This window comes from Lontra canadensis, unplaced genomic scaffold, assembly GCF_010015895.1.
Source record: "Lontra canadensis isolate GAN:19392208 unplaced genomic scaffold, GSC_riverotter_1.0 scaffold73, whole genome shotgun sequence".
Lineage (NCBI taxonomy): Eukaryota > Metazoa > Chordata > Mammalia > Carnivora > Mustelidae > Lontra > Lontra canadensis.
Window position 1 is genome coordinate 10,776,630 of NW_022631067.1, and position 27,485 is coordinate 10,804,114.

General features: G+C 38.7%; 1 protein-coding gene across 4 annotated transcripts in view; it reads right to left on the bottom strand.

Annotated features, from left to right (window-relative positions):
• Positions 1–27,485, bottom strand: part of PCCA (propionyl-CoA carboxylase subunit alpha) — a 397,106-nt gene that overhangs the window by 187,021 nt on the left and 182,600 nt on the right. For all 4 annotated transcript variants that reach the window (XM_032881100.1, XM_032881099.1, XM_032881101.1 and 1 more), the window contains 5 exons: positions 23,755–23,898; positions 22,321–22,395; positions 18,047–18,115; positions 16,391–16,466; positions 759–869 (listed from right to left, as the gene is read on the bottom strand). In XM_032881100.1, the coding sequence (XP_032736991.1) occupies positions 759–869; positions 16,391–16,466; positions 18,047–18,115; positions 22,321–22,395; positions 23,755–23,898 (475 nt within the window). The remainder of the gene's footprint in view (positions 1–758; positions 870–16,390; positions 16,467–18,046; positions 18,116–22,320; positions 22,396–23,754; positions 23,899–27,485) is intronic.

Below are 27,485 nucleotides of genomic sequence, written 5' to 3' on the forward strand. Positions count from 1 at the left end.
CTTGAGCAACTTTTTTACCACTGGAAACACGCACTGGTAACTCCACAGTGCTAAATTTCACATTCCCCTTGTAACTTTATTAAAAGCTTCATTTTACGAATAAAAACAATAATCTTGGGGCACCTGGGTGGCTCAGTCGGTTAGAGCCTCTGCCTTCGGCTCGGGTTGTGATCCCGGGGTCCTGGAATTGGGCCCCACATCGGGCTCTCTGCTCGGCAGGGGTCCTGCTTCCCCCTCTCTCTCTGCCTGCCTCTCTGCCTACTTGTGATCTCTGTCTAATAAATAAATAAAATCTTAAAAAAAAAAAACAATAATCTTCCTAAACATCTTCATTTTCATTAAATAGCATGCTGTATTCTGAAATTTTTGGTGCTAATTTTCATAAAGTTTTAATCATTAGAGTTCCTGCATATCACCATATAATGGAGAAGCAGGGAATACAAATTTGAATTGGCCTTCAGAAACCAGAAGGTCAGGTAGGCTAATGTTCTTTCTACATGTTTGGCTTCAACACTGGACTCATACCACATTCTACATAGTTGAATTCCTCACTCAACAAAATGATGGATTCTTGCACATTCATGAGTCACTCATGAATACTCAAAATCACGAATGTCAATAGTCTAGGATACTCTATGTTAATAAATCAAGTACAGTATGGGCTAAAAGTCTTAATTCCAAAATAGAAAAATTATGCATGATAATAAGGTATAAAAGTAATAACTTTAACACAGTAAAATACTTCAGTGCATACAAACCTTTAAAGCCATCGGGATATACATCAGAGAGAAATTTAGTGTTGATGTCTCCTTCTATAAAGCGTGAGTTGATTATCACCTCTCGGAGTAATGCAATATTATGTGTAACACCTAAAAATAAAACAGTATCAGATTGGATTAGAGAACGAGTCGGTTAAAAGTCTCTTCCCATCTACAGCAATTTATCATCCGTGTCTTATGACCAAGCAGAAACCAGACAAGACTATTCATCTCCTTGACTTCAAGTAACAACAAAAAACGTCTGAAGCTATGGTAGCAACAGAACAGCAAACGCAAACTCAAGAAGTTTACGCTGCCGAGTCAATTCAGGAGGGAAATTAATGTCTTTTCAGTAAACCGAAACAGCTAGATACGCATTTGGGGAAAAAAGAAAAACCCTAACTCAGACCATACACCAAAATTAACTCAAACTGACCACAAATCAAATGTGTAAAACCTAAAACTGTAAGACTTACAGAAAATACAGGAGAAAATTCTGATTATCTTGAGGTAGGCAACAGATTCTTGGGTAGTACACAAAAACCATGAGCCGCAAAAAAAGAAAGTATATTTTATCAAAAGTTGAAAGTCTGCTTCAAAGAATACAGTTAAGCAAATGAAATGGCAAGCCACAGACTGACAGAAAATGTTCAAAACACAAACACCAGACAAAAAGCTTGCATCTGGAATATATAAAAATGTTTAAAATATAGTAAGATGACAGGGGTAACAATGGGGAAAGGATCTGAACGGACATTTCACAAAAGAAAATACACAAATGAAAAGTTGTCGCACATCACCATCATCAAAGAAATACAATGAGATGCCCCAAACACCAAATTCAAGTGGCTAAAAGACAGAAATAGCGTTGTGTGTCAATGAGGATGTGGGACAACAGAAGTGTCACACACTGGGTGGGGAGATAAACGGCACAAATACTTTGAAACTGTTGGGAAGTTCTTAGAAAGTTAAACACATACTCATACATATGATTCAGACTAGTACCTCCTGAATATTTGCCCAAGTTAAATAAAAATAGTTACACACAAGATTATTAGCTTCATTTACAATAGTCAAAACTGGAAACCATCTAAATGTCTGTCACTAGATGAATGAATTAGCAAAATGTGATTTATCCATTCAATGGAATTCTATTTAGCAATAAAAAGAAATGAATTACTAAAATTTGCAAGGATGAGGGCGCCTTTTGTGGCTCAGTGGGTTAAACCTCGCCTTCAGCTCAGGTCATGATCTCAGGGTCCTGGGATCGAGCCCCACATCAGGCTCTCAGCTCAGCAGGGAGCCTGCTTCCCCACCCCCCACCTGCCACTCTAATTGTGATCTGTCAATTAAATAAATAAAATCTTTTTAAAAATGTTTATAAAATACACAAACTATGCTGAATTTAACAAGGCTACTGTAGGAGTCTGTTAATGTAAAATTTCAGAAAAATCTCAACAACCTACAGTGACAGAAAGCAGATCACCTGGTTGCACTGGGATAGGCATAGAAAGACAGTGGATTGCAAAGGCAATGAAGAAACTTCTGGAAGTGATAGAAATATTCAGTAGCTTGACTGTGGTGATGGCTTCACTGGTGGACACATGTCAAAACTCATTAATCTGAACACACTACATCAGAGAAGTCCGTTATGTCAAGTATACTTCCGTCAGTAGTAGAGGAGGAGAAAGAAAAGAAAGAAGGGGAGGGAAAGGGAGAGAAGCTTGTGATCCAACAGGAAACTCAGAAACACTGAGCCTAGTACACAAGGAGTCCTACAAAGTTCAGTTGGTTGTGATAGTTGTGGAAACTGCCACAAGAAGCAATTCGAAGGGCATAGGGGAAGTTCTGTGAGACAGCAGGACTCCAGGAAGGGAGTATCTGATTTTGGTCACACCCATTACAAAGATGTAAATAGGAATAAAAAGGGAGGATGGGATCTTGTCAAACCCAGGGGAAGCAGGAATTCGCTCCGGCTTCCACAAGAGGAGCAGGACTAGAGCGTGAGGTTTGCTAATTCCTTCCACCTTCTCCACCCCACTTCCTTACCATCCTCATCTGCACGGTTCTGCTGCAAAACAAACCTAGAAAGCCTGATTCTGATCTTGCTATTCAATCTTACAGAGTGCTCACTTTCACGAAAATAATTCCAAAGGAAGCAAAGCATCAGACCATCGAGCTCACGCACCAGATCTACGCCCGACCTTGGGTAAGCTACTTCGCCTCTCAAAGATGCAGTTTCCTCATCTCTAAGATGGTGGTCGCAACAGAAGCTATTCAACTTTCTCATCATGAGGTCCAAAGGACGTGATGCGTGAGGCCATGCCAGCCACTGGCACTGGCACATGAATGTTGAGCTCGCTGTCATCCTTTCATGCAGGACAGACACATCCCACGGCAGCCCCGTCGCACCCACAGCCTCCGCGACGACCTTCCTCCCTAACTTCTGGTTTCCCATCCGGCACGGGTCCCATTCCTCCAAGTTTACAACTCTTTATTGACAGGACACAGCCATCCTAATAGGCAGCAGTCAGAAAATTCAGCCTGCAAACCCATCTACCCCCTATTTTTATAAATCAAGTGTTTCTGGAATACAGCAGTGTTCACAGCCGACGTATGTGCCACAAGAGTCAAGGAGCTGTAACAGCGACCGTGTGACCCACAAAATCGGAGCTGTTAACTGTCTGGCCCCTCCCGGAAAAGGGCTGCTCGCATTTGCTGTAAGGTTTTCAGCAATGTCGATACTCTGAGCGAATTAATTATTACCTATCAACACTGACTCTGTGGCTACTGCCCATATGCAATGAGGCATCACAGGGAAGACAGTGTGAGCCAACACTGAACGACAGTATGGCGCCCGCTTTGGGGGAACTTTCCGTAACGAGTCAGAGAATAAGAAAATGGCAGCAGAAAAGAGATTTAAAAGAAAGAACATCATGATTCAGAGAGACTGAATCATTTATCTCAAGTTTAATAAAACAAAATACAACAGCAATATATGTTGAAAACTATAGCAGCCTGTGGGTTTCCCCTAAAATGTCCTTTTCATTTTTTCCACAGTAACAGAGCCGCAGGAGAACAAAAGGACCCCATGTGTCTTACAGCTGGACCTGACAAACTAATTCCTAGAGGAGGGGCGGGAAGGTAGAGCAAAGCGTCGAACTCCAGCCTTGCTTACTTGAAAAGAATTGCTTGGGCTTCCTTTCCTACCTTCTCCTATGCGCTTCCTGATACGGCAAGAACGCCACTCTGGAAATGAAGGTGAAACACAGGAACACAACAGGGGTGTGGAGGGGGAAGGGGTGTATCTCCTGGAATGACTACAGAACACAAACTTGCCCCCTAAGCACAGACCAGCCCAGAGAGTTAAATGAGAAGTAAATAATTTTCGGGCCGCCGGAGTAGCTCGGGCAGTTAAGCATCTGACTCCTAATTCCAGCCCAGGTCATATCTCAGGGTTGTGAGATCGAGCCCCATGTTGGGCTCTATGCTGGGAGTGGACCCTCCTTGAGATTCTCTCTCCCTCTCCCACTGCCCCCCCCCAAAAAAAGTAGTAAATAATTTTCTATCTTATTAATACCACTGTATTTGAGAATCTTTGTTACAGCACGTTAACCTGAACTCTAATGTATACATATGGGGGGAGAAGGGCACACCTTTCAATTTGATTTCCTCTCTCTGAGCCAACCAACTTAATACATCCAACTAGGCATTGCTCTAGGCATCGCTGCATGCTAGACCACGCTGGCTAGCAACCACGTGCAAAACAGAGCATCTCTATTCCTGCTTCAGGATACCATATGACTAAAAGTTCTATAAAAAAACAATCTGGGGGCAACTGGGTGGCTCAGTGGGTTAAGACTGCCTTCGGCTCAGGTCATGATCTCAGGGTCCTGGGATTGAGCCCCGCATCAGGCTCTCTGCTCAGTGGGGATCCTGCTTCCCCCTTTCCCTCTGCCTGCCTCTCTGCCTACTTGTGATCTGTGTGTCAAATAAATAAATAAAATCTTAAAAAAAATCTGCAATCTACTCAAACTGCCTCAAAACATTTAGAGAAAGTTCCAAATTAAAATATTAATGCCCCTCCCATAGCTAAACTTTCATGGAAGAAGTTATTACATATAGACAATGATCTAGTATGTACCATTCACAGGACATGCCCTGGACAAAGGCACAGTTTCCCAGCCTTGCTCTGTGGGTAATGACTTAGACAGTTTTTGACAACGAACGGTCAGAAGTCTGTTGCAATTATGCATATTTTTATGAGGAAAGTATTGGAAGGTGTAAAAAACTTCTGATGACACAATTATAACTAACAAATCATTGCAAAAATGTGACATCTGCCTATATTACAGGTGATATTTGGCTAAATGAAAATGATGTGCTCAGAGTGCTTAGAAAGACGAACTCAGTAAGCAAAGATTTAAAATAAAAGACTCCTATGAAAGGGAATGGAATCCTTCTGCTATATGTTTTACAAACAGACAAAACTAAAGCACTTTTGAAGAAGAAAAGGATATGGCTCACCAGAGAGATTTCTATGCATTGGCAACAACAGATGTGGCCTTCCAGGAAAAGGAAAGTAGGAGAGACTTAAGGCAAAACTTCCCGGCTGGGAGAGGAAACAGAGAAAGACACAGAAGGACACAAAGGCAGGTACTATCAAGAAGAAACTTAAAATAGTTAAGAATTCTCACTGTTGTTAGGGCACCTGCGTGGCTCAGTTAGTGGACTGCAGGACTCTCGGTTTCAGCTCAGGTCATGATCTCAGGGTCCTGGGACGGAGCCCTACAGAGGCTGCCCGCTCAGGGCTCTGATTCTGCATGAGGTTCCCTCCCTCTCCCTCCCTTCTGCCCTTCCCCTGCTCTTGGGTGCATACATGGGTGCTTGCTCTCTCTCTAAAACAAATGAAATCTTAAAAAAAAAAAAAAAAAAAAAAAGAATTCTTACTGTTGTCAAAAGCAAATGGAAACCACCAGGTATTTCTGTGGGGGAAACTGAAGGAAGTACACGATGGCCAAAGAGCATGAGCAAAGGAAAGAGGGTGTATGTGGAAGCGCAACAGCGACGTGCCGGCCTGACAGCCATACAACGATTCTACTTCTCTTGAGGGCAACCGGATGGGTGAAGCAGGGCAGGTACAACCATGTCTGAGCTCCAGGAATCATGCAGGCTGCTACTGGGAAGGGCACGGGGGAGGGGGAGGGAGTGAAGATGGAAAAAACCATTAGCTGACAACTGCAGGAGACTTGCTGAAAACCGGCAAGGCCCTCCCCACCCCCCCCCACCACACCCCCACACCACAGCAAGGCTGTGAGCAACACAGACAGAGAAAAGCAGCGGGTCTGAAAGTGATTCACAGGCTGAGAGGGCATGGCGACTTAGTGGATGTCAAGAATGAGGGAGACGGGGCTGCCTGGCTGGCGCAGTGGAAAGAACATGTGACTCCCGATCTCAGAGTTTCAAGTTCAAGCCCCATGTTGGGAGTAGAGAGATTGCTTAAAAATAGAATCTTGTGCGTTGCCTGGGTGGCTCTGTTGGTTAAGCAGCTGCCTTCAGCTCATGATCCCAGGGTCCTGGGATTGAGTCCCACATCGGGCTCCTTGCTCAGTGGAGAGCCTGCTTCTCCCTCTGCCTCTGCCTGCCACTCTGCCTGCTTGTGCTCGCTCTCTCTCTCTCTCACAAATAAATAAAATCTTTTTTAAAAATAATAAAATAAAAGCTTGTATTTAAAAAAAAAAAAAGTGGGGGCAATGAGTCACTTCTGGCTCTGGCGTGCTACAGGATAGAAACCACCACTTCACAGAAAAGAAACAAGTTGAGAGGAAAACATCGGATTCACTGTGGACAAGTTAAACTGGAGAAGACTGGGAGAGGAGACTGATGGTGTCCAAGGGGTCAGAGATCAGAAGAGAAAGCCAATTAGGACACAGAGCCACCCAGAACATAGAAAGCGTGGAGGCAGATGTCCACGTGGAGGAATACATGATGGGGAAGAGAGAAATGCAAGACAAAGCCAGCCGTGTGTAACTTACTCCTGCACCATAACTGAAGTTTTGGAAAAAATATGATATTAAAGAAGGAGCTGGAAAAGATGAAAATTGGAAGATCAAGGTGCAGCTGGATTTTATTTCCAAAAAAAAGTATTCTTATGTGCAAATTAATATTTCAGAATGTTTTCATTTGTTAGTTTATGTGTAAATAGTAAATTACATAGAAGGGCAATGTAAACTCCAAGGCTTTTTGTCCTTCAGTTAAATAAAAATAATACTGTTTGGACTCATATTTCATATTTGACTTTACAGGCTCTCCTGTGACAGCCTAGTGACAGTATAAATTTTCTTGCTCCTCTGTGAGGCCGATGCCTAAGTAGCTGGTATCAGACTGTCTTCAGGAAACCCCAACAAAGATTTCAGAAATAATGATCATCTGAACAAAAATAAGATTGCTTTCTGACACCCAGGGATCAATTTGCGACTGAAGACGTCGAAAAATTAAAATGTATGCAGTTTTACAGGATAAATGGTACGTTGCACTTTTATTCCACATTCAAAGTTGAAAAATAAGTGATTTTAGAAAACATTAAGTCAAAGTTATTATAAGCAAATATTAATTTACATTTTGGATATCAAAGAGCAGAGCCATTCAAGCACACAAATGAAGCCCAGACTTTCAAAAATCTTTCTACTTCAATAGTAAATAGAGCATGAAAACAGACTTTTATCTTGCTAAAAGAGGCTTCAGGAAAAATATTACTACACAAAAGCACTTTCTCTTTAAATGTTCTCTGAATAAAATATTACTGGTTACTATGCAAAACCCACTCATTATCTGTTTCTCTTTCCAAAGGACTAGAAGATGAAACAGTGGCTAATGGCAGACAACCAAAATCTAGGTGCCTCCACTGACTCCAAAGACTACTGTACAGTAATTAGTTCTAAAGCCAAATGGGGGACTAATCAAAAAACTGTTTTCTTTTCCTAAAAGCTCAAGAGAGCAGATAGATGGGGAAAAAAATCATGGAACTGTTAAGAGATAGCCTACACATCTGAAAGTTATCATTCTGTACGGAGTTTACTTTCTTTCCTTGTCCCAGGAAAGACAGTGCTCTTTAAACTGATCCTTGTTCAAACATGAAGTCGGCCACAGAGGTACTCTGAGACACAGTTTATAACTTCAACGATATTATTAATCACATACTCATAAAAATTATGGCTCTGAGTTTTAGACAGGGAATTCAAAATGACCCCTACCAAAGTTCACGGGGTCCCATCTGTATGGGAAATCACGACCAGGCCCACAGAAGAGAGGACCCCTAGGAGCCGCTTTCTCCTGACTACCTGCTGTTTCCAAAACACTGGCCAGACATTAGCTGCACACAGGGCCAGGATCAAACGGAGGCCAAAAGCCACTGCTTATTTCATGGGGACTCAGAAATTAACTTTAACCAAATTACATTTCTGCTCTCAAGATTTTTTATGTTAACAAAAGCTCACAATCAACTTAGGAGAAAAAATATTATTTGAACAACTAAGTGGTTAGCCAACAAGACAGTAAGTTGTCCTTCCTTTCCTGTCCTTTACAAAACAATTTCTTTAAGCCCTCTAGCCATTAGAATTCATCAGATGAATCATACAGAATCACAAACGCATCTGTTTTTATTCCTTAAGTGAAATTCCTTAGCTTTGTGGGGAGGGGGCGCATGCTCCTCTTCATCTATCTTTTTAACTTTTTTTTTTTAAAATAACTGCAGAATATAAAAAATTCACAAAAATAATATGAAGTATTACTGTATATCCTTCACCCAGATTCACCTATTGTAACATCTGTTAACACATTTGTTTTATCATTCATTTTTTCCCTCTTTACATACACACGTGCGTGCACACTTCTTTTCCTTAAACATGTGGGGTAAGTCAAAAACAGGATGTACTTTACCTCTACATACTTCAGTATTTCCTAAAACCAAGGTAAGCCTCTCATGTAATCACAGTACAATGACCAGATCTGAAAATTAACATTGATAACAGTATCATTATCTAATTTGCAAACCTTACTCAAATTTCACCAACTGTCTCATTTATGACCTTTACTACAAAACACAAACTTTTTTTTTCTGGTTCAGAACTAATCCTGCATTTAGTTGTCACATATCCTTGGTTTCCTTTGATCTAGATAAGGTTGATCCACTTTTGTGTTTCTTGACCTTGACACTTCTGAAGAGTGCAAGCCCTTTATTTCATACACTGTCTTCCAATTTGGTCTGTCTGCTGTTTCCTCATGATTATATCCAGGTTATACGTTTTGAGGAGAACATCACAGAAACGATGTGCTATTTTCAGCGCATCATACCTCAAGAGGCACATCATGTTGCTATATCCCACGACCAGTGATACTAATTGTGATCATTTGGGTAAACTGCTAGGTCTGTACATTTTTAAGATATTTCATTTCCCACTATAATTAATTAATATCTCCTGGGGATATACTATGAAACTATGCAAATACCTGTTGCTCATATTTTCACCCACTAATTTTAGCAACTGTCATTGATGATTCTTACCTAAATAAACAATTTGGCACAAGTAGGCATTTTTCTACACTAATTAAAAATCTAATGTAGAAAAGAGCTGTGCCTCTTCCCTCTTTTATCTTTCTTACCTATTTATGCCAGTATGACAACGGGCTTTAACCCATTGCTAACATTATTTATTTTGTTGCTGAAGTTTTCCCAGACTGGCCAGTGGGAACCCCTGAGAGCTGGCTCCTGTGTCTTTCTGACATATCATCATTATTGAGCACTTACTGCTTTCTCATACAAGATGCTTCAGGCTCATCGTAACACTCTTCCAGAAATCAGCCATTTTACCATGGAGTGCTGGTTCCATTTATGAGACAATGGTATTGGAAAAAAAAGATCTGGGTTCTTGGTATGCTCATTGCTATGGGTGTCAATGTTTCCATGACCGCTCTGTGGTTCTCAGTCGAGGGTGATTTGCCCCCCTCCAGCATAACATATGGCAGTGTCCGGAAATACTTGGCTGTCATAACTGACGGGACGCTACTCTCGTTTAATGAGTACAGGCCAAGAGTGGTGATGAACACCCTACAGTGTGAAGGACAGCCCCCACAACAAAATACTGTCTACCCCAAAATGTCAGTAATACTAAAGAAAACCTGAGCTCCAGAATATGTATATATATACACACAAATACACAGACACACACTAACATATCTGTACAGTTACATTCCAATCTATGTTACAAACCACGAGTTTACAAAGATACCCCCAGTTTCAACTCAACACCGCAAGACTCACTGTATCCTCATCTATTTCCGCATCTTTAACTTCTTTCTCAGACAGTGAGAAATGCCATCTTATCCAAAATCCATGTATTTATTTCCTCAATCCCAGAACATACATAAACTGGTTTCAGAACTGCTAACCCATGAACTAGGACACGCAAACCTATTAACCCGAGTTTAATGTTTGTTTATAATGCTGTATTTAGCTGGAGAGTATCCAGTCAAAATATGGCTAACAGTTATTTAAGGCTAGATTTTTTTTTTCCTCTCCCTCCTCCCCACCCAATCACCATGATTATTCATACAGTATATCCGTTTGTTTGGTTGTACTCCATTTTGAATTTCTTCCCCAGAACGTTAATAATTTTATTTTGAAATATTGTCAGAATTCTAAAAGTGAAATCAAAGAAGTCTCTCCTTTTCATTCCATGTACTTTGTTTCCTATCTGCCAAACATTTCTACCTGATCCTCCCTCCACACCCTGTAAGTACACCATCTTACTCGTTCTGCTCTTGTGTGTGTTTCCAGAAATGAGCACATACACATATATATTTCACTTCCCCAGTCATCCACCAATATCTATTCTTTTTCCTTTAATAAAAGAAACGCCACTTTTTAGCTTAGTATATGGCTGCCTTGAACATCTATTACATTTCCCAAGTTCCCAGAAGCTATGTACGACTGTGTGATTAAATGCCAAAAGAATGGGGACTAAAATAAAGGTACTTTCTAGGTTATACCTTGAAAAGAAAAAAAATGGTGTGAACTCTCCCTGCCACCTTTTGCTGAGGCTGGATGACGGGCATAAAAGCAGCCACTTTGGGGCCCCCAAATGAAAACCATCTGCTGTGAATCTAAGCCCCTGACAATCTCCTTTTGAGATTATGACATGGCAGAGAAATTAAATTGTATCTTTCCTAGGTCACTGTATTTTTTACTGTTACAACTGCTTAGATTACAGCCTAACAATGAAGGTCCTCAGATAAGAAGAGGACAGAGCATCCCAGGACATGAAAACCTCACTTCTCCAGCAACCCTCACATACGTCCTTGAGATCCACAGCCATTTCTAGAACATTACCTCTTCTAATCCTTGGAGAACCTTCTTCTTCCTTGACGTTTATTTTATCTGGTCAAAAAATCTTCTCCAATTCCCTGTCACCTACCAACATCCTCGTCATAACCCAGTATTTGCTGCAGACTTTATGTCACCTGACTCATGACCTTCCTTCAGATCCTAACTCCTGTCACCCTATGTGGATGACCCAGGCAACATCCTCACCACTCAGCTCCTAGGATCTCACTGCAAATAATCTATTCTCTTACTTTAGCCACGTAGTCCCAGAGTCACACCCTGAAATCATCTAAGGTTCGTTAACTACACCATATTCAAAATCACCAATTCAAACTAAATTGCTTGTTCTAGCTGCAACCCCCATCTCTCCAGCTCATTCCCCAAGTGCCTTGACCAGACCAATAATGAACCCTCCAATCTAGAATGTGAGACATTCTGCAAGTCAGCTACCTGGGACTCTACTGAAGAGTTTATGATACAAAATCCAAAAAGGAAAAGAGCAAGATAATAAAGAGACGTGAGTAGGGGCGCCTGGGTGGCTCAGTGGGTTAAAGCCTCTGCCTTCGGCTCAGGTCATGATCTCAGGGTCCTGGGATCAAGCCCCACATCGGGCTCTCTGCTCAGCAGGGAGCCTGCTTCCTCCTCTCTCTCTGCCTGCCTCTCTGCCTACTTGTGATCTCTGTCTGTCAAATAAATAAATAAAATCTTTATAAAAGAAAAAGAAAGAAAGAAAGAAAGAAAGAAAGAAAGAAAGAAAGAAAATACCTAAAATAAAAAGCCTGTGAGCAATATATCAAGAGAAAACAAACTTCTGATAAACCTTTTGAGCTAACTATATATGTGTTTTGATCTGATGTGTATACATCCACAGCCTTCTCTATGATCATCCAAATACGATAAAGATACTGTAGGATGGGAAAGTTGGCTTAACTAACGTCAGACTGCACCATACCTCACTCTGCAAATTGCCTTCCTACCTGACAATATGCATAGACATGCCTTCAAGAACCAGCTAAGCAGTAATTTACACTGAAAATGCATAGTAATTCCTTCAGTCCACCCATCTGCTGAACACCTCAATTGGTTAGTATGTGGGCTACTGTAACCAGTGCTGTCATAAATGTCCTCATTAACATCACTGCACAATTCGGTCTTTTAACTCATAGGATAAGATTCCTAAAGACTGAACAGGTAGGTCAAAGAGCATGCACTTTGAACATCCGATGCCAGGCCACTTTCCCAAAGGATAAGACCAAGTCACACTCCAAATACTCCCAAGTGTGCCCATCCCCTGTACTTTCCCTCCACAGTGAGTTCAGTCTTTTAAAAAATACTGTCACCCTGAGGAGCTGCTCAAAGCAGGTACTCTCAACCGAGTCACCATAAGTCCTAAGGCAGTGTTCACATGCTTTCAAAGAACCAAACACAGAGGTGAGGAGAGAAAAAGGGCCCCCCATCTCAATTTCCACCGTATTTTTTCACTCCACCATTAGGGCATCTATGAATTCATGTTATCTGTCTGTTTCATTCCGAGTTCACTAGAAGCACCTTGATATAGGGATATTATCACTCACTCATTAATTCATTCAACACATATTACTCACCTACCATGTGTCAGGCACTGCTAAGCACTAGTAATATATGAGTAAACAAGATAACACCATCACTGCCCTCACACACCTAACTTTCTTATGAGATAATCTGACATTTAGCAATTAGTCAGACAACTAGTATTTGAATTACAGTTATGGCAAATGCTTTGAAGAAGCAGAGAAGGAGGACACAGCACCAAGAACGGCCTACAATGGACTTTCAATATTGTTTATCTATGGCTTCATCAGTTTCACGTATCACACTAACTGACGGATAATAATTTCTGATATATGGTCTTTAAATATGTAGTTTTATCATTGTAATGAGAGAGGGAGAAAAGAAGGTAGGACCTGAAGTTACAGAGCTATTACTTTGCCAAGTCCTTTTATATACTTAACCTCAGTTAATCTCTTAACCATACTTAATCTCAGTTAATTAACTTATAAGGCAGAGGCTAACACTCCATTTTTAAATGTGGAGTATGAGATTCAGAGAGAGTAACTGAACAAAAATCACAGTTCCTAAATGGTGTCAGGACAGGATAGGAACCCAGACCTGTGTGATTTCTTTCTATTGTATGTATCACAGTGAACCAAAGGCAGAAATTTCACACTAAGCCTGGAAAAAAACTATCTGCTCAATGAAACACATTTTATTTTACATATGATACACAGAAAGTTAGGAGAGTAACAGCAGGCCTACTACCACTCCATACTTAAGTCACTTCATTTAAAAATGTAGTAACGAGGAGCGCCTGGGTGGCACAGTCAGTTAAGCCTCTGCCTTTGGCTCAGGTCATAACCTGGGAACCCTAGGATCTAGCCTTGCATCAGGCTCCCTGCGAGCAGCGAGTCGGCTTCTTCCCTCCGCACCTCTCCCTGCTCGTGCTTCCTCCCCTTCTCTCTGTCTCTCTCTGAGAAGTAAATCAATAAAATCTTTTTAAAACATAAAATAAACATGTAATGACTAGTGGCAAACATTCATTTAAATATAAAACATGAAAGTGTATTCTATAAATATGAAAGAGTATTCGTTTCAGAAGCCATAGTAGAACACAACACTAATATTCTGACAAACTGTCCATGTGCCATGCCACTACATTACATCAAAGTTTAAGAGAGATGTGATTTGACAAAATATTCTTACTCAAATTGACTATCTCAAATTCATGAATTTACCACTCAAGCTCACTAGAGCATAACCCAAATTAGCCAAAATCCAATAATTCAACAACCACAATAAAAATTACAAAGATACCGGGGTGCCTGGGTGGCTCAGTCGTTAATCATCTGCCTTTGGCTCAGGTCGTGGTCTCAGGGTCCTGGGAGCAAGCCATCATCTGCCTCCCTGCTGAGGGGGAAGCCTGCTTCTAGCTCTCCCACTCCCCCTGCTTGTGTTCCTTCTCTCACTGTATCTCTCTCTCTGTCAAATAAACAATTAAAATCTTAAAAAAAAAAAAAAAAAAACACTTTTAAAAAAAATTGCAAAAATACTGGTTGGGGGCAGGAATCTAGAAAACTCTTACAGATACTTTAAAGGCCTCTGGGAGTAAAAGTCCCAAATACCTGTTCATGTCTCTGTGTGTATAGTTAAACACATAGAGAAAAACACATACCCAAATTAGATGTGTGTTCCAAACACCCATTTGGGGGGGATAGAATTTCTAAGGAAAACAGACCCCTCCAGGCCTACTTAACCAATATACACAGAAAATATATAACTGCTGCTTATGGTGGAACATGGCAGAGTTAAAAAAAAAAAAAAATAGTAACTACTCCACAATTCAGGCTAAAAATGAACTAGAGAATGAGCTAAAAACAATGTGAAGAGGATTTTTCAAATGTGTACATGCTTTGGATACCGATGTTACTGATTTTTTTTTTATTACATCTGAGTTCACTTGAGAGCTGACTGTTTTCCTTCCATTGACAAAGGTGAATCACTAGCACATAAGATTAGATAGAATCACTGTTACCTGTTAGTTAACAAATGTTAAGAAAAGAAAGTTGACAGTAAAAGGAAAGGGAGGTAAGAAGTTTCTCCAGATCTAACAAGAGGGAAAAAAAAAAAATGAGGCAAAGTGAGGACTGGATGCCTACTAATCGCCATGGACAAAAATGAGCAGAGGAAGGTAGCTATGTAAAAAGAGTCACGAGGGGCCGCTGGGTGGCTCAGCCCGTTAAGCATCGGACTCTCAATTTTTGGCTCAGCTGGCGATTTCAGGGTCATTAGATGGAACCCCATGTCAGCAAGGAAGCTGCTTGGGATTCTCCCTCTCCTTCCTGCCCTGCCCCTCCCCTCAACCGGCCAGCACGCCATCCCACCGCTCACATTCTCGAAACAAAACAAAACGAAGTCACTTAATTGTCCTGAGCCACTACTGTACACCTGCATGAACTGTTTACTGCACAAAGGCACTGGGTCAACGGTGCAGTGTTAAGGGTTTGATGTGCTCCACTGCTAAGCTGGGCTCTCAGTTTCACAGCTGAACGCACCTGAGAAAAGAGCACGTTTTCTAATTCACACAAAGTTGCTGTCTACTCGCCAAGCCTTCTGACTTACAGGCTGTGTCCCCTTGAAGGGAATCCTTTTGAAAGCGTATAAAGCTCTGTATGGGCTAGATAGGGGCTAGGTGATCACACGCCACCACTGTTATAACCCCTCAGCCTCCGAACTCCAGCCTCCTAGCTCCACTGTTTTAATGAGCCGTGAGAAAAGCGCAGAACTACCCAGGCCAGTCCTTCCCAAGGAATGCACTTAGACACCCAGTACTCACTCATAACTCAAAGTGAACTTGTATTTTACACTTTAAATTCAATGTTAAACTCCATTATTCTGAAGCTGATGATAATTTATGTTGGACTAAAATGAAATGATCTTTTCACAACTAATGAAAAGTTGCTAATACAAATTATAAGGTAATTTACTCCTTAAGAGGAGTAAGTATAACTTTGCTTTCATTATTTAAATAAAATGGCTGCGAGGGACCTGACTGGCTTAGTTGGTGAGGCACACAAATCTTAAGCTCAGCCCCACACTGGGTGTAGAGATCACCTAAAGATAAATTCCTTTATATATACATATAAAAGTAAAATGGTTGCTCCTAAGTCAGTTATTGCTTTACATCCTCAAGGCTTGTAGGATCACACTTTGTTAAGCATTAGAACTGACCTATATGTACATGAGGTAATAAAACTGCATTTGCTAGAGAATATTTTATAATTTGCCCTTATAGACACAAAGGGTTATACCGTCTACTGCCAAGTCAGTCAACTGTATGTCACTATATTTTATATCTCTATACATTTTCAAGTTTCATCCTTCAAAACATCATCGACAATGACAAAAGACAGTAAATAGCTAATTTGGTGCACTGGCCAATAATAGACTTCAGAATACAGAACCATTTTCCATACAGTACATAAAATACTAAATGCTCATCTAGGAAAGGTCATGAAAGGTCATGAATCATAAGTTTAATTAAATAACTGAAAGTATATACATAAAGTATAGGGCTATCAGTTTAGTTCAAGTTTTTCTTATTTCTATTGAAACACACAGTAAGCATATTTTCTACTGAATTCTCTAGTGTATCTTCAAGCTGTTTTCTAAAACTGGACACCATATAGAATATTAAGACCCAAATGTTTGTTTTCACCTCGAATTACGTAATTGTCCAGCGCGTCTTCCATTCTCTTCAGTGCTTCAGTTCTATCAGAACCATACGTGATCAGCTAAAAGCAAACAAACAAAAAACAATTTATATCGGTATCTATCAATCTATCTAAAAGTCAAACAATGCATTCTAATAAAAATCAAAGTAATTCCTAAGAGATTTCCCAGAACATCTTTTGAAACTTCACCGTGGTTTAGTTTGTAACATAAAGTATGGCAATTAAAATTTTAAAACTAAATAAATATGAAAATCAAGCTATTTCAGACATTTCTCCTACACTCACTATCACAGAAAAGAGCTTTTTGAGCTCAATCACAATATAATAAAAACAATCATAAAATGTTTAAAAGGGAAGGTATCAAAATGTAAACATGATTTGGGATAAAATATGAACGTCTGGGATAGGGAAGGAGTAGGCAAGATTTGTTTTTTCTCTCCCTACGAGAACGTCATTTTCAAGTTTGACACCCCGCTTAGCTGGCTTTTACACGTAACACCCAGACGCAAAAGGTTCTTGTATTAGAAAATCAGAAGGGTCTTCCTGTTCTATATGATTTTGTGCCTATTTAGAGGAATCTTAACCAAATTAGCAATTAAATACAAGCAATAAGTAACATTTTATACTAATTTGCTTGCTAATAAGATCTCAAGTATTCATAAAATATTTTTCTCATTATTACGTTAGTCAATGTGTAGTATGCAATTACTTTAGTGCCTTCCATCAGTTCCTCAGTATCAAGCCAGGTTGAAAATTTATTTGTGGGTCACGTTTCTGAACAGAAATGTATTCACCAAAAATGGAACCACATCTATTAAAAATCCATCTATAATATTTGTTTTTTATTTTTAAACTAAACAGCACGTCTCTAACAAACAAAATACCTAAAGTTCACTTTAATAATGTTAGTTAAAAATTAAGTTAAAAAAGATAAAGAAAAAGTGATTTGCATGCTGTAAGTACATCAACTTGAAAAAGGGTTTTTAGTAAATTCTGTAGTCAGAAATTCTACATTTTATGATATCTTACAATTCTAAAGATTTTAAAAGATGTAAGAATTTAAGCATTGTTATTATTCTGTAAAGTCAAATTCCAAAGACAGGTGGGCAAAAAGACATCTTATACTCTTACATAAACCTTAATTATGTGCAATCCCCACAAATAATTTCTGATTCATAAAAACTGAAGAGAGATGGTAAAAAGTACTCCAAAAAACAGGATTTATCACCCCAACTCCTTGATAATGGTCTGCCATTCATACTTCTATCTCAGGTAATTTTCAGGAATGACCAAATACAACTTAATTCATCCTAACTGTATGCAAGTTGCATTGGAGCCTCTGGTTAGGTAACTTAGTTACCTAACGATTTAATAGTTAACTAATGAAATGGATCATCATTCCATTTGACCGGGAAGAGCCAATGACTGACTTGATTGGGGAGTGTTAAAAAGTAACATGGTACTGATATTTCTCCAGAGGAAAAAAATCTGCTCTGCTTTCACTTTTCCATCAGTGCACAATTACTTGTTTAATCATAGCACATGATTCAGAGAACAGCTCAATTTCAGATTTTTTTAAATTAAATACTTCCACTTCTTCAGAAGAAAAATGAACAAAGTCATTAAGAAATTGAACTAACTTTTGAAATCATTGGATCATAATAAATGCTAATATCACTTCCTGGTTGGATGCCGCTGTCAACCCGGACCTGGGAGAAAGAAAGAAATGAAAGTAACTTCATATTGTGCAGCCATTTTTCTCACAATTTTAATTTCGAAGGAACAGATGGATAATTTAATCTCAAGTAACAGTTCAGCTTCCAGAAAACAGAAAAACAATCTAAACCACATAGAGACCAAATCGTCTTGAGCTGTATGTAGTACAATGTATTTTTTTGCTCTTCCACTAAACAAAGGAACTAAGATAAGAAACCTCAAAAAATAACAGTGATAATACTTCATACAGCACTATCGGGGGATGCATTTGTAGCTATCTGATGGGGTCCTCCCACTGAAGCGTGGCATGAATGATGCGCCCCTTCTAGGCACACTCCCCACTGTACCCTTCCGAGAGCCCCAGGGAGGACCCCAGTCAAGCCGGGCAGCAGGACTCGGCAGCTCAGCTCATCAGCTCTCCAGGAACGCTGGTCCTGTGGCTTTCATGTCTGTAACACTTTCCTTTTTTGCCTTACCCTCTCAACTGTACAATGTTTTTTTCTGTTACTGTTAGTCCCCCGAGACTTTAATGTTTGTACAGCTTTTCTCATAGCTTTGCTTTGTAAAGACACAGCCCCAATTAGAGTTCCGATTTTGTGATTTTCATGGGGGGAAAAAAAACAGCACAAGTTCAAAATATTCTTTTGAAGAGCCTGATTGCTGTTAACCAGCCAACAAGTTAGTTAGTACATCGCTGATTCTTGTTTTCCTCTCTCAGTTTGATACCAGCAGTAAGGCACAGAGGTTAGCCATGTAAAACTTTGAAAATGAGCAGTTGCTGAGGATGAAATATTTATTAAATTATTGTGCCTAAGTTTTGGAATCTGAAGTATTTAAAACCTAATCAAAATACTTAAGACTGTCAAGCATGTCCTAGGGGTCTTGAAGATAGAGGAATTTAATCGAAGCTGCTAGAACAGCAGGACTTTGATGCCCGACATGGTAAAAGGGGTGGGAAGGGAAAAGCGGAAGCTCACGTAGCTCTTCACCTGTGGGAAGAAGACTTCCTAATAAACAGCAGCTCATCTGTCTGCAGCAAGGCAGGAAAAGGTCAACACAGCGGCTGTTAGGCCTTTAATATTTTAATTTGGGCAATTATCAAGGGACCGCATGTAGAACCTCTTGTCTAGGATATCCACATGAGGGTACGATGATGGCTTTATTATAAGGTGACATCAAAAGATAAAGCACAGTTTCGTTCTCTTAAAAAAAAATTCACACTACTATTATTCTCTTTGTAAGGCTTTAGAAGATAACATTGTAACATACACAGAGTGCTTTTATTTCTGTATTTGCAAACACAAAAAGTATAGATATTTTTATTTACATTCGCATTCATACATGAAAATCATAATTTTAAATGAAAGTCACTCAGCACACTTAAACATATTTGGCTTTCTATTTTCTGGAAACATACTTCAGTTCTATGAAATTCACAGTGTTTATAAAAACTAGGAAAGAATTAATGGGACAGCTGTGAAAGCAATAAAATCATAATCTACCCTCTCCCCACATTCAAATAGCCCCCAAACGGAAGCTGACCACCAACTTACATAACAGAAAAGAGCCTTCTGAACTTGCATTTTCTTAATTTTAGCAGCAAAAAGTTAAAGAGCTCATTTTACCACCATTTATTATTATTTAAAACCAGAACATGCTTGCTGAAGCTGCATTTCAAACTGAGACTGGTACAAATCCTACAATGTTTGACTTTAAATATATCCTATTTGCTACATAAATTGCTACAAGGGTAGGGTGGAACTCTGCTGTTCACCCCACTGGTCAAATAACAGACAATAAAGATTATTTATTACTTTCTTCTATAGTTCATAATTTAACATTGTAGTTACCTTTACCACCACCCTCCTAAAAGTTAAGTAACCTAGGGCTCTTGGATATAAACATGTGTTCCATTAAAATTATGATCATAGAAGGTATGTCATTTTAATCTAAAAATACATAGGGTAAAATCAAGAGATATAATACATAATCAAAACACATCTCTAATCAAATACATTTCATTAGCAAATCAACATTTCTAATTTAAAAATATAACAAAGCATAAAGACTCTGACTTATAACTTCCTGCTTATATAGCTTTATTTCTTTTTCTAATTTCTAACAGTGAAGTAAAAATCAAACTAAGTCGCCTTTCCTTTATGGAAACAAAGGCTACACAAAAATATGTATTTTAGCTTTGGCACAAAAAGTTTTAAGAATAAAGTCAAATGAAAAGGTAACGAAATTTCTGAGAAGAACAAAACTGCCGTCTGAAAATAACAAGTTTATCAAATGTGGTGATCAAAGATTTTTTAAAAATCTTCATCAATGCCCTGTAAGTAAATTTTAGGCTTAAAGAAGCATGTGCAGTGTACGACCTGTAAATTAAACCTGAAGTATGTATTCTTGTGACCAAAAAACGGTAACAGCCCAAAAGAGTTTTCCAAGTTCAAACTGACTGATCTAGCTAAAGAGGCAAGGAGGAAAAGCCACCACCCACCACCACCACCACCCAGGCACCTGTGTATGAGGGTCCCAAGCCATCGCTCAGAAAGCTCTGGCATAATTTAAATGTCTTTCTTCTGTATCAACGGTGGACCGTGTGAAACTATCAGCCGTCTCCCACCCTTCATGCTGGAGTCACCTCTCCCCCTCAGTCCAACTCCCAGCCCGCCATGTCTACCTGACAAGTGACAGCCCAATCTGATTAAATGCTTCCAAGGGAGGGGACTTGTGGGCCTCCATGACAGGCCAAAAGTGATCACCATGGAGATACATAATTACAGCTGTCAACGCATCTACTGTCCTGCTGACATCAATTTGATTGCTCCCAGCAATAATGATAGACAAAGCTTGGTGTGCACTCTCCCGCACCCAATCACTTTATCTATTCCTTGGTCCATTTAGCTGACATGCAACATTCACACAAGCAAATAACAGCAGTAAGCAGAACATTTAAGGCATTTTAATTGTTTTTTCTTTCTATGGATGGCTCACAACCGCAAATGTTATTACATAAAACTCCTGCTGCAGCATTAATTGAAGAAAGATTTGGTGGGACAAAGACTGTAGGGGGTATAGTTTGTCCATTAACACTTGTACTTTCAACAGGTCTCACGTTTGAAAATTGCAAATTGCAAAAACTTGCGAGGGCAAAATGTTTGACATGTTGTTAGCTATTACAACGTGGTGAAAACTTCCAACAACTAGAGGAATCATTACGAATTCTTATTTAATACTTTTTTGTTTGATTAAAAAAATGTTTAGATATGTCCCTATGATACTTGTTTTCTCATCTGCTATTTAACGTCACATAGTGCCTGTTAAATCTTTACAATTTTTTTTCCGCCTTCAGGCTTTGAACACAGCATGAAATCTCCCAGCCTAGAAAGGGTCAAGTCTCTTCAGAACGCATATGGGCAAAAACAATTTAAAAAGTGAAATAAATCACATATCCAATAACATCTTTGAATTTAGAATCCTTCCTGTAATCTTTTACCATCTTCATGCCAGTAATCAAACTGAATAATCATATTCACAGATGTTACAGCCTTGTCATCCACTAGTTAACATAATGTCATATATATATGCACTTATTACCTTGATTAAGAAAAAGGGTATGTCCTTGTTATTTTTATGCAGCAAAAACTATTTAAAGAACAGCTATTAAATATAGAAGAATTATGAATTATGTAGACCGTGATCACTTTTCTTTAACTGGTGCAAATATGTACTTCTTAAAGTCCGTGACACTTGCTAGGATGAGGCACACTTTGTTTTCCTTAATCCGTTTCCATTAAGGGGCTGATTTTGTACTTGAATTTTTGACATCTCACTATACAGGGAAGCTGGATTAGATTTAGGGAAAAGATTAAAGTGTAATACAGAAAAGTCATTTCCCATTCTTAGGGTTCTGTGATCTTTTTCAGTACAATTCTCAAAAGAATTGGGAACATTGTAAACTATCATTTATTTACAAGTCAGATGTCTCTGGACGTCCCCTGTGAAGTGAATTCTGACTTTCCTACATATCACAAAGTACAAAATATTTTTTTAAAAACAACAAAAAACTGTCATTCCCCAGGAATTCCACTTGTCCTTCAATTTACACCCTTCAGTGATGACATGCTTTAACATAAAAGTATGACATAAATCAAGGTTTTACCCCCTCACTTGGTATTACAGCTTAATGACTTACACCAGGTAGATGTATTGGTTCTTCATACTGAGACAATCTCCCAATGGACGGTAAGCCAAAGGACTTGTAGGGGTCCTGAAAGTTCAAAGAAAAGGAAGCACAGTCTTTGAAATATAAATCAGCAGAGTAAGGTTAAATATTTATACAATGAAGAAGCATTTATAGATCTATTTTCAACATACAGTATTTACCAAATCACAGATTTCAGAATATTACTGTCTTAATCTCACTCTAGACTACTTAGACAAGTATTTAAAAATTAAACAGAACTGTAAGCAGAATTTAGCCTGACCTTAGTCATACTTTATTGAAACTAGTAAAATTCCAACATTTTATAAATCTTCTTAGAACGCTTCAGGCAAAAATAAAATAACCTAGGCGCTACATCAAAACATCCCCCAGTTCAGAACAACTGTAGTGCACTTAACATACTTGTTTTTCTTACTCTCAAAACAGTTCACATATGGTAAAACTGGAGAATTTTGGTTCTTCAGATAAAGACCTCAAAGAAACTTTGCATGTGCTCCATTTGTAAATAGCTTGGATCATCAGAATAAATACTAAATAAGTTCAGTGTCCCAACAATGCCACTTAAAATATAATAAAAAGCAAGAATAACCAAGCCAAGTATATTCTCAATATCCTTAAAAAACACTGGAAAACAATTTCCACTATTCTTAGACACAGATACTAGTAATTTACTTTTTGTTTTGACAAACTTCGAGTTCTAAAAGTAGAACATAGTATACATGTTTCCTTGAATTATTTTAATCACTTGAAAAAAGCCTTCTCAGATGTTGACTGCTTTATTATCTGATGATTAATACAGTTATAAAATAGTATAAAAGTACTGGACTGACAGTTTAGGAGTAAGAGCCATAATTAAAATCATGAATAAAGCTTTGCAATTTAAATTTTAATTGTTACTTTCATGTAAGCATAAGGGACAAAATTATTAGAAAACAAACTTGCAAAAATTTAAGTACTGAATTAACAACTTGTGTGCACCCAGGGTGGGCTCTAAAAACCAAAAAGCACAAAACAAACAAAAACACAGAAATAAATGCTTCTGTTTATTTCAAATGGGATTTGAAAACAAGCAAACAAAACAAAAACTGCAGTCCCTTCAAGCATACTGAATATTTAGCAAAAGCAAGAACATTTAACAAATGCTTTGTTGCCTCTTAAACTGACTGGGAGCTATTTTTCCCATGCAGAAAAAAATACATGGAACTTAATTAAACTCAATCTTTTAAAACTACTTTGAATTACCTCAAAACTATCTACCCTTTGTCCCAGTTGGATTCTTTATTACATAAGCACACACTTGACACCAGTTCTTGAAATCCTAACTTCACCTTCCGCTCAGCTCTACCTGGTCCCATGACTTTGGGACACAACCACCATGCTTCCTCTCAACATCATTCGTTTTACCTCAGCATAAACCCGACATTCGACTGCCCAGCCATTGATGGGAATATCAGCTTGTTTGTGTCTGAGAGGGTAACCCTTGGCAACACGGATCATTTCTTGGACGAGGTCCAGGCCGGTAATGCATTCTGTGACAGGATGCTCAACCTGCAAGGCCGATATGAGCCCGTCAATAGGTGTGGGAAAAGGCAAACAGAAATAAGCAAGAAAAAGTTCAACAACTTCTAGGTAAAATAAGGTTAATTATATTTCACAGTCAATCACAATGAACTACAAAACCAAAAGAATAAAATTAAACACAAGCTATACCAGGCATGACTTTTTTAAAAGGAACACCTAAAAAGTATTTGTAAACTCTCTGCATTACTTGTCTCCATTTTTCATTAGATGTCGTCTGGCCATGTTTAACACTCTCAATTTTGAAACTACTTCCTGTCCGAAAATACGTATTTAGCTGCAATCCTCCGTATGGCAGATAATCAAGCTATTCTGCTACACTTAGCATGGCACCCACAGAGGCAGCTTAGGATCTTTCAAAGCACAAGGCGAGCCGAGTCTCACCCAGGCTCATGCTTTCACTAACCTGTCCTGACAAGCAACCAGATTAGCGTACTCTTCCATCAGTGCAGCGTAGCAGAAAGGAGCAGATGGATCCTGCAGGTTGTTTTCCCTTCAGACTTACATGGGGAGTGCTGAGCACGCACAATAGCAAAACAGAGCCAGTGAAATCACTCTGCTCTCTCAGCAAATTGCTGATAACTACCTTGGATGATGCTGTCATGGGGATCCCGGGCCTTCCATACCCACACACGGGACACACATGTACAAAAACATGCACTGGCGTATAGGGATACTAACAGGGATACACAGCATTATGAATTTGATTGCTTACAAGTTCCTAAACTTAACAAAGCTAAAAGAAGGCCACTTATGGCAATGATAAAAATGATAAAGAGCAGATGATCTGTTTGTCACTGAAATCCCTGCGTAAGTTTTAGATATTTAAATATAAGCTCAGCCACATATCCTGCTTTAATACCGATTTCTTCTCTTATAAAAATTAAGCATGTTCTAAATGCACTTCGTAACAGTCTCTTTATCGTGACATGTCTAATTCCATACACTCTGAAATGAGAAAAGGTCAATGAACAAAAGAAATGTCTTCCCATCTTCAACTACACTAATTGAAGGACAGGACTTAGTCATTATAATAATCTTGAAGCTTATCATAAGTAGACAATGCCATGGTCTTAAAAAAAAAAAAAAGCTTTGTAAAAATAAACAGATGGCATCCATAATTAGCTCTGTGTGTGTTATGAGTTTGTTTACAGTTTCAACAACATTTTAAGACATTTTGACATAATTTTAATGACAAATCATCACTAAAATAAGCATCTACCCTTTGTAAAATAAATGTGACACTAAATAAAGATCTTATTAGATAGTTCAAAAAATAAATTTTTGAAGGCAAGCTATAGTTTTTTGAGAAACAAGGTTCCACATGACAAATATAAAAAGAAAGGAACAAGTGTTAAGCATATCTATTATTGCTAGAAACAAATTTCGTGTGAGAAATCATCTTACCACTCTATTCAAAGTGTGCCTACTGTGTGCCAAGGGCTTTGTATCAATACTATTCACACACTTCATTAGGTTAAAAAAAATTTTTAAGTTAAGTGAATGATTTAACTCTAATCTATGATTAACTCCTTCTAAGAAAAGTATGCACGATACATTAGGCAAATAAATAAATACTGAAAGAGTAAATGAGCAGCAAATCCAGAGCCACACCTACAGTAAATGGTAGAGGCAGGATTGGAATTGAGGTCACTCCAGAGATGGTACGACCTTCCTATTCTCAAGGAAAAATGTATATGAAAACATGTAGTAAATTGGCCAGCTCAGTCAGTGCAGCATGCAACCTTTGACCTCAGGGTCATGAGTTTAAGCCCCACACTGGGTGTAGACATTACTAAATAATAATAATAATAATAAACTTTTTAAAAATGTAGTAAACATAAACAGATACATAATTATGAGCTGTTGTCTTCTATAAAGCACAGTATTATAAAAGTTTAAAGATATAAATTCATTGTAAGGCTCTGTTTTGCCTTGGAAGACTTCTCTGTAACCATGTAAGAAAAAAGTACATTAGATCCATTATTGAATGGAATCCAAAAATGGACCCACTTAACCACAACCTAGAATTATAGAACAGAAATAGCACATTTCACCATCTAAATTAGTGAGCTGCAAGCATTTCAAAATAAAATAATGAAGTAGATAACTAGAATAATAACTAGCTGCTAAAGGCAAGATGATTACTTGCAGAATTTAAAAAATATATCCACTTAGGTTCATATATTGTTAAAGAAATCTTTCTAAACACATTTTAGTAAAATTCTGAAGCTATTCAACTGGATGGTGTGAAACATTTCCTTTAGACCCTGCACTATTATCACCAGGAATCTTGGAGGCATAACATTGTTTAAATAACCATGTACAGCGCCATTTCTGAGAACTCGGAAACAGGTCCCCTCTGCAAGTCAAACTCAATACTTAAGAGATTAAAACAGAGATATACAAAGAGACAAAACAGCTCCCAGGCCAAAATATAATTCAACAGAAGTTTTAAAAATATCTTTAAAAGGAGAAAAAAGAAAAGAAAGAAAGAAAGAGAAGGAGAAAGGGAGGGAGGGAGGGAGGACCACTGGAAAATGGAGGTAGCCACCTGGAAAGAAAGGATATACAAAGAACGAGAGTCAAAGACGGCTGTCTTGGTAGGCTCATGGTTTGTCTTGTTCCATCTGGAGGAAAAATCCACACAAGTCTAATGCCACTAAACATGTATTCTGAAGGCTGTCATGTGGGAGGGGGGGGAACAAGGTTTCTGTGTCACTTCTATTTGGAAAACATTGACTTCAACTACATTAAACATGTACTTTTAAGAAAGACTCCTCAGACTCCTTAATCAGTTACTATGCTTTGGGATTCTCAAGAGGAGGGTATCCTACGGTGCCTACTTAACCACACACTCCCCCTTCTATGGGATACCCTTATGGGTTGAGAATTCCACGGAACACACTTTTAGAAATGATGCCTTAAACATTCAAAATACAAAACTGAATTCCCTTATTGTGACTATCCTCACCAAACAAATTTCTGAAAACTTGGCTTCATACATTATATAATTTTTACCCAATAGAAATGGGTGATAGTTCCAAGAAGCGTATGAATAAGGGATACACCAAATAATATGATTCTGTACTTGAAGATCAGTATGTTGACATTCTAATAGATAAGTCTTATGATTTAGTCAACAAAAGACCTAACCCTCACCCCCAGCCACAAAGAAAGAGAGAAAGAAAAGAAGAGCCCAAAACAAGTCAGAATTTTTTTTTCATTTTTTTAAATTTTTTTTAATTTTATTTATTTATTTATTTGGCAGAGATCACAAATAGGCAGAGAGGCAAGCAGAGAGAGAGGGGGAAGCAGGCTCCCCGCTGAGCAGAGAGCCTGATTCTCGGGTCTCAATCCCAGGACCCTGGGATCATGACCTGAGCTGAAGGCAGAGGCTTTAACCCATGAGACACCCAGGTGCCCCAAGTCAGAATTTCCGAACTCTCAAAGACAAAGACTGTGCACTCTGCAGATCTATCAATAGCTGATCAGTCTGTGCTGGCAATGCCTCTATCTTTCCACGAGTCTTTTGTTCGAACAGGTGCAGACAACTA